This window comes from Stegastes partitus, unplaced genomic scaffold (genome assembly GCF_000690725.1).
Source record: "Stegastes partitus isolate 25-593 unplaced genomic scaffold, Stegastes_partitus-1.0.2 Scaffold180, whole genome shotgun sequence".
Lineage (NCBI taxonomy): Eukaryota > Metazoa > Chordata > Actinopteri > Pomacentridae > Stegastes > Stegastes partitus.
The window spans coordinates 243,887-252,449 of NW_007577911.1; the positions used below are offsets into that span (position 1 = coordinate 243,887).

The window sequence follows — 8,563 nt, forward strand, 5'->3', positions numbered from 1 at the left end:
CTCCACTCAGCACAGCCTAACACTGAGGCCCACCAGTTATCCACTAATGGGAGCTTTTGTTATCACTCTGCTACATTGTTCCTCCACCAGTCTTCATTTTGCAATATGACAACACAATGTAACTCTTGCCATAGCATGCAACAAGGATGTAACCTAACAAAGAAGCATCACAGAGGGTACTGTCTCTGTTTATTTCTTCACTGTGCGAACCACCACTTTTCCTTGCTGTCCTAAAATCTGCTGTCATTTCCAAAGTTTGTGACATAAAACCAATAAACACGATCACTCGAACTAAACCTTATGCTTGGCAAACAGCAGGGAAACATCCAGCGCACAAAAGCGTTATTCTTATATTTGACTGGATAACAAATTTGGCCCATTTGGATCTGAGCCTTATGGCAGCTTGCTTTGGGATTAGATGTAAGGACAGGAGCTGCTAATGTTTGGCTATGGCTCGCTTCAGGATAACATCCTAAGCTTTCTGCTGTCTATGCTGGGAGCAGCTGTCCAAGAGAAGTAAATGAAAACCCTTCAATAGGTAGAAAAAAAAAAGACGGAAAGGGAAAGAACACATGGCTGTCTGCCAGAGAATAACCTGGAACTTTGAGAGCTCATGTATGTTTAAAGGCCATGTTTCTATTTCCTCTGTCCATTTGGAACCGTGAGGGTTAAGATCTTGGTATTTTATAGCTCTCCCAAAATACCTTCAACCTAGTTCTGAATTTCTTACAGATGATTTCCACCACCATGGAAGAGGAACTCGTGCTATTGGATGGGCTTGACCATGACTTATATGGAGAGCAGCAGTTCATACTTTTTGCAAATCCTGCACCGCTTCTATAAAAACAGCAGCTGTAGCAGTATTGTGCCGTTTATCTTTATGGAAGATTGCGTCTGTTGTTCTTAAATGCCATTACTTAATGCTGCAATGGTTTCCTAGTGTGTATCAAAAAGGCACTAAACTTTCCCATCAGCTGGTACTAAGGAGAGACATACTGCATGGTCAGCACGACCTAATAATGTTGCCTCAATGTGGCTCCGGGTGCCTTGAATAATTATTCTGCGTGCAACAAAAAGAAATCATAAAAACAGACATTCAGCAGCCACCACAACAGCAATACAGGAACACAGCAGATGAGCGGTTTTAAACTGCTGTTTCTGGAGACCCTTTCTATTTATGAAATATTCATTTCTTGAAATGTGACCAGAAGGTCGCAGCTCTGAACGGAGGATCAAGATGCCAGTTGTTTAGAGGTCATCTTTGAAACACACTGCAGTGAAAACCGGACACACACTTAGGGATTAGTATGACAAAAAACACAAACAATGAAAAAAAAAGTTGGGTTGCAAACTTAGTCAACAAGAAACAGATCTTTTCAAATGGCTTCATAATCCCCAGAGGAGTTTGATAGCTTTTTGAATTGTCACACAAACACAAATTACTGGGACAAAGGGGGCACAGGGGGAGCAAAGTGGACAAAGCTTCTACCTGTAGTTCTAGTAGTCTGGTAGGAAAGGAGGTAATTACCGTAGCAAGGAAAAACCATCCAACCTGTTTATATCCTCTTCCCCCAGTAAGTGCTTAGGGAGGGGGGAATAACTCCCGGGGGAGATAGGGGGTAGACCGGACTTGTATTCCAGCGTGCCGCTGTTGATAGGGGAAGAGATGTGATTTTCCATGGCAGGAGAGAAAGCTGCAGAGGAAGAGTGAGAGAGAGTCAAAGAGTGACAGCTGCTTATACATTTACTTTTAAAAGACAGTGGTCTGAGGTAAAAATCTCACTGATGTCCTGTTAAACTAAAACAATGAGCTAAATGAGGCCAAAAGGCTCATCTGAACTAAAGAACTGAGTGATAATTCACTACCCTCAACCTCTTTAGAGTTAAAAGAATAGTAATTAACAACTATCAGGTGGAGAGACACATTACATTAAATGAATTAATTTGTAATGTTAAATAATAATTAAATTATGTGTATCTGTCAGATAAAATTAAATGTTAGCTGACATATGTGCAATGTCACCGTATAAATTAACACATCAAGGATATATCAACTTTATGTTGGCATGGCACTGTATGTATGGCGTACGGTCATGGAAAAAATGATTAGACCACCCTTGGTTTCTTAGATTTCTTGTTCATTTTAATGCCTGATACCACTAAAGGTATTTTACCTGAAGAATACAATGAACACGACAAAAAATGCAGCCTATTACATCAAACTTTATGTCCTATTTGATATGCTTAAGCTTCATTGTATTCCAAGGACATATAAGAGGCCATTTCAGGTCAGTTAAAGCCTGGATGGAGAACCAGAACACTGGAACCATGCCTTGACCTGCTCAATCACCAGATCTACATCCAATTGAAAACCTGTGGAAAATCATCAAATGCAAAATGGAGAAGCACAAACCCCAAAACAAAGCTAATCTGTTTGAATTTGTGCAACAGGAATGGGCTGCTGTGACAGCAGAACAATGTCAGAAGCTGGTGGAGAGCAGCCAAGACGCATGGCTGCAGTCATCAGAAACAATGGTTATGCCATCAAGTACTAACTCCTGTGTGCATCATGTGACTAAAACAGACAGAAAAGAAAACATGGAATGCATAAAAGCACTGTTTTTGGTAGTACAATGCCAGAGCTAAGTAATTGAATGAAATGAACAAGATATTGAAGAAAACATGGTGGTCTAATCATTTCTTCCATGACTGTATGTCAGGGATGTATGTGGTGAAAATGAATTAAAGCAGCTACACCTTGTAAAGGTTTAGGTACTTTGTAGGAGATGTGTGAATTCATAGTCAAACTCTAAGATATGACCTCCATGCTCACAAATATTTTGTGTCATAAAAAGAAGAGATACACTCAACACACGGTAACATCTTTTACAGTTTCTGAATAATGCTCACAGCAGACTGGTTCAACATTTCATATAGCAGCTCATTAGACAATGTACTAATCCGTTCAAATACAAGATGAAAGGACTTACAGTGTGTGATATCAGGAGGCCCATAGGGATCTGATAGGTAGACATTGGTGGGTTTTCCCACCTTAAGGTAGACTACGTCCAACGTGTTCTTCAAAATGGCCACAGCCTCTTCATGAGAAACTTCCTCCAGACTGTAGTTGTTTACCTATGCAGACACAGATATTGTCCTTCTATGTTCAATCAGTAGGTTTAGAAGCTATCTTGTGTTTTCTTACTGTGCAGTTAAGCTGAGTCCAGCATGCTCCCTGCCTTCAGTAGACTGGATTATAACAGATGGTCTTTGGGTGAGAACACGACAGTTGGGAGGTAATTAAATTAAGAGCTAGTTAAGCATGAGGACACCCTTCTCAAGCGAGACCTGCTCCTAGCCTACTCGGCCGGTAGGTTGCTGCTTTGTTGCTTTCACAGTGTGTGCCAGAGACTTATTTAATCACTTAACTGTCATTTAGATTGAAGATGCAGGAAAATGATGTCAGCTGTAAGATGGTAAATGCACTTCAGGGTGATGTACTGTGCAATGTTTGACTTGTTACGTGGAATTACTAATAGTCTTTTAAATATCAGGCTGTATAATAGCAATCCAGCAGGAAGACAACCATCAAACACTATGACATATTCTGCTTACTTATTTGCATTGGATGACATTACAATTGAGGCTTCGGTTTTTCTGGTTACTTAGAGTATTGCCCATATTTTACCATTCAATACATGCACCCAGAGTTTACACACACAGGCGTGTCAGCATGTGGGACTTATATGTGACACCGCTACCAGCATTCTGCTTGCTCACCATTAATAATCTGTCTCCAACTTGTAGCCGGCCATCCTTCTGTGCTGCTCCGCCATCAATAATTTTGGTGACATATATGCTGTTGTCACCGGGGATGTGCTGGTTTCCAACGCCACCTGCAATACTGAAGCCAAGTCCTGTGTGTGTGTGTGTGTATGAAAGTGGCTGGTTAGTATCAGCATATAACATGATGACGTATATCATGATATACAGTATGCTAGTGTGTGCAGTATGCATGCATGCAAATATGTTTAGCTCTTCTGGCAGATGTTTCATAGCACTTTCTTAATATATCATATTGCCATGCACAATATATTTTGTTGTATGCGTGATAAAAACTATTAACTATTAGTGACAAGGCGTACATGACAGTATATCTTGACAGCAATACAGTGTGTGCATCTGAACTCACCTTTTGGTCCTTTTACGAGTTTAATCTCAATGATGGTCTCCAGCATTGGCCTCCGGCGCCGCACATACAAACGGACGATAGAGCCTGCAACCTTCAGGGCTTCTACGGCCTTACTGTGAGACACTTCAGACACGTCTGAATCATTCACGCGCAGGATGCAGTCATTTACCCTGGAAGAGAAACATAATAATGCTCACGATACAATTATGAACAAAAGTTTAGACATGTATGTAACACACATACCAGTCATGAGTTAAATGACTCCTATAACTGAAATGTCTGCCATGGAATCATTTGATACAGGTCTTTTTTTTTGTCACATATTAATTTATTTATGTATATGTATGTATGTAAGATGTGTGACAAAGAGACAGAGTAGACCAGGACTGGGTGTGTACGCGTGGGCAAAAATCATAGTCAGTGAGCAGCGCTCAGTTTGAATTCCCCTGAGTGTCGACCAAAACATTCATGCCCTGGCACTCAAGGACACTGCTTTCCTCGGGTTGCTCAGAGGAACCAGCTGGGACCCAGCACACACACACACACACACACACAGATTACAGTTGGAGCGCTGAGTGGTACGAAGTCTTCTTGAATCTATAGGAGGGCTTAATATTGTTATAGCTGTTTTTCTTGTGAATTGCATTTTTGAGGGTCTAAAGATGATCAAAAAGTAAGAAACTTTGTACATTTTTTTTTGTTTTTTTTATGGTTCTGTGGCACGGATGAAACAAATTGGCTCCACTGTTGTCCCGACAAAACTTTAGCTCCAACATCAGATTTCTAATGAAAGATATCAAAAGTGTCACCTTTAACCAAAAGCTGTTACCATGACAATATTGTAAAGCTAATGAGTTTTTATTTAATAGCTGTAACTCTACTCCACATCATCATATCTTTCCCTAATTCCATTTGTGTGTCAAGAATCCTTTTCTGAAGATATGCACACACCATTAGTGAATCACAGTCACAACGCCATCTACTGGCAACAGGAAGTTATCGGCTCTACACTTGAATTACTCCTAACAGATTAACCAGATCCTCTTAAAACAGTTGCAAGACCCTGATAATGCCAAATACAGAAGCATCCCAATATTCATCAAAAGCTGTTGCTATGGTGACACAACATCAGCTGTATTTCAGAGGCTAAAAATACAGCTGACGTTGGTCAAGGGTGTACCAAAATAGCTTCAAGAAGTAGTAGACAGTACCTACAGCATGTCAGGATTTTGTGTAAAGGTAAAATCAGACGAATAATTAAAAACTATGCTTTGTGAGAAAACAAGTATAAAGATACATTCATGCATACATTATGTATATTTACAGAAATCTTTTAGGGGAAAAAAAGAAAAAAAAATGGTGGCTTTAGCATGGGTTTAGTCCTTGCTACTTCCACTCATTTTTTATTTTTTTTAAACAACAACCTCCATATGAAGCACTTGAAATGCCCCAAGCAGTCCCTGAAGCCAGGCTGGTGCATTAAATATGCTTAGTGCTCTGCTACAGCGTCCCAGAACAGCGACAGGAAGTGTGTCTGGCTTTAATAACATTATAGCAAACCAAATTCCCATCAGGCCGTCCTTTTCACAGAGTTTAGACTTCCTCTCCATCCATAATGCATAATGTCTCACTGCCCACCGTGGAATGGGTGACCATCAATTACGTTAAGTGCAATTTATGCCTGGTCCGCTTCTTACGTGACTCGCTTGATGTTGGCATTACACATGCATTATGCTTCTCTGGAGCATCTGTGATTTGAGCTGTAGCTAGGAAAAAGAATGGGGTGTGGCTTCAGTGAAGATCAGCATCATCCACATGATCCATCACTGCTACTTAAACATGTGGTGAGAGTGAGAGGAAGAGGGTTTATGTTTTAAACTAAAATAGCCAAGATCGAAGGTATCAAATAGAGTGCTATAGCAGTGTTTTCTCTTGAATAAGTCTTTTATCTCAGTGGAGTACTGAATGAGCTCAAATGTGTCCTTGCTTCCTTGTTCAGGCTGGCACAGACTTTCTGTTTAATAAGCTGGAGTTCAGCCCTTCAGCAATACACACAACTGGTCCACTGTAGTCTCAACCAGTGCCGACACTGACACATTAGACTGTGTGTCACCTTTGATGGCAAAACATGTTCTAATATTGTGTTTTAACTTTGTTCTGTAAATTTCAGGTGACATTTCATAACTTAGTGAGTATTAATAGTGATGCAAAATTGTTTTTGTCAGCGTCTTAAATTAGCTACCTGTTAGCTGTCACTAAGTTTCCTGTAGGTCACAGTTGATCAATTATAATGAGGTAATAAATAAATCCAGGATCAGCAGATAAGTATTAGTACATCAAACTAAGGTACACACCAGAACACTGTCACTGATTAATGAGTGTTTTCCTACATCAGTGAATGAAGCACAGCTCAGATGTGTGAGTGTGCATTCTTCTTACGGTTCTTTGGCTCAGTATCAGTGTCAGACTGTGTTTTTTTTTTTTTTTTAGCAGCTCCTGTTCATTTCACCGAGATAAACATCTGTTGGAATGATTCTGTCTTTCAGAAAAACATAACAATCTCCTCTTCTCCAGAGGTGTGGTTATCCTCAGAATTGATAGTTTGTGGCCGTTAGCAGTTCTTTTGGAAGGTGGGAAATGTCCTGTTATCTCCAAGATAGACATAAATGGTCATTTTTATGTTAAATCTGATTTAGTGTCGGGTCAGCTGTCCTCTCTCTTGGTGTCTGCAATGCGAACTGCTATGACAATATTATGAAGAGCATTAAAACTTAAAACGTTTTCTTGCCAACAAAGAAATCAACTAAATGGAAGGACACCGGGACAGAGGGTAAAGAAGGAATGAGTGCCATCTTGGATGTAATAGAGCAGCCAACTGACAAAATGGAGACATTTCCTACCCAGTTACAGCACAATACTAACATGCTAGCAGCTGAGTTCAACGTAGCAGAGATAGAGAACTGCAAAATTTTGGAGCAAGAGGTGTCTTTTTTTAAAGAAAGGGGAAACAGAGCTAAAGGAGTAAGTGCATGTACTTGAAAGGAATAAGGGCTGCTGAAACCTCAGGATCCGCAGGACAAAAGAAAAAGGAGGTGAAGACACACAAGGTCATTTCTCCATCATGACCCCAAACATTAAACATATTGTGTTCTCAGTTCATTGACTCCAAAGACATAAAGAAGAAAAACGAGGCATATCATCATCCAGTTCTCTAAGAGAACACACCAGGACATGTTTTGGAAGGGTCCCACAGTCTGCAAAGAACGTGGAAAAGGCTTCATCAAAGATCTCTGCAAGGGGACAGGAAGATGCGAGCAGCAATGTGGCCTACGGGCAAACTACATAGGCAGCAGAGCAACGGACAGAAAATTACTTACAGAGGATATGGAAATGAACCCTGTTATTAAGCACTAAAAGGGTTGGAGGGTTTACATGCAATCAAACATAAAGCATTCACAACTTGTTAAAATCCTATGTGGACACAAAACATTTCTGATTCAAACCAATAAAGCAACAAAGTAGAGAATAGGTTCCTGGTTATTTTCTGGTTATCTCATAAACTTTGTCTCTATCTGGTGTTGGTCGCCAACTCTTTTATTTATTTCGTTTTGAAACTGTTTCCCTTTACTGCGTGTGAGACGGTTGTAGACTTGCAAGTTTCTTGAAAGTTTTCTCGTCTGAGGTCAGACCACATCTCTAGTTAGTTTTGTTTTGTTATTTTGTTAAACTTTAAGTGACTGACCTTAGACGTCCATCCTCTGCTGCAGCTCCTCCTGGAATGATCTTAGTGATGAAGATGCCAGGGTCGTCACCGATGTGTGGGTTGTCTGTCCCTCCAGCGATGCTAAAGCCTAACCCTGAGTTACCCTGTGGCCATGAAAAACAGTCAGAGACATCAGGGACTGGGCAGGCAGAACTAATGTGCTAAAATGCTACTATATGGCTAATATGTACAACATACACAACCTATGTCATGTGGTACTTTATCTAAAATGTATAATTAAAAAAAGATTTTTGTCAGGAGCATCCCTACAAGCCTATCAGATAACGTGAAGAACCCCTTCAATGACACCAAATGACGTTTCAAATGACTTTATTTTGAGCTAATTTGGAGCTGGGTGTGAACACTAAGACTAATCATATAAAATACTAAATAACTATACGCAGAGATCAAGAAGAAACACTTGAAAGGAAGCACTGCCTAAGCAGCATGACTTGACATCACCCAGGACTTGTAAACTGATGCTTTTCTTCAGGGGGTTGATCAAGTTAGTTATTTTCTGTGTTGGCAGGGAGATGTTCAGCTGTTACCAGTAACTCAGGAGGCATGTCCTGTAGTTCGACTATGACAGTTGTTACTTACTGGTTATT

At 40.3% G+C, this 8,563-nt stretch overlaps 1 protein-coding gene and 1 long non-coding RNA gene across 2 annotated transcripts in view; both read right to left on the bottom strand.

The window, feature by feature from the left end:
- Positions 1–4,309, bottom strand: part of dlg2 (discs, large homolog 2 (Drosophila)) — a 37,259-nt gene extending 32,950 nt beyond the window's left edge. Inside the window, exons 1-4 of the mRNA XM_008280038.1 lie at positions 4,193–4,309; positions 3,781–3,917; positions 2,991–3,135; positions 1,529–1,694 (exon numbers count right to left, since the gene is read on the bottom strand). Of these exons, the coding sequence (XP_008278260.1) occupies positions 1,529–1,694; positions 2,991–3,135; positions 3,781–3,917; positions 4,193–4,238 (494 nt within the window). The 5' untranslated portion in view covers positions 4,239–4,309. The remainder of the gene's footprint in view (positions 1–1,528; positions 1,695–2,990; positions 3,136–3,780; positions 3,918–4,192) is intronic.
- A 3,568-nt stretch (positions 4,310–7,877) lies between these two features.
- Positions 7,878–8,563, bottom strand: part of LOC103356019 (uncharacterized) — an 18,114-nt gene continuing 17,428 nt past the window's right edge. The window contains exon 3 of the long non-coding RNA XR_520120.1: positions 7,878–7,888. This is a non-coding gene — a long non-coding RNA (uncharacterized LOC103356019). The remainder of the gene's footprint in view (positions 7,889–8,563) is intronic.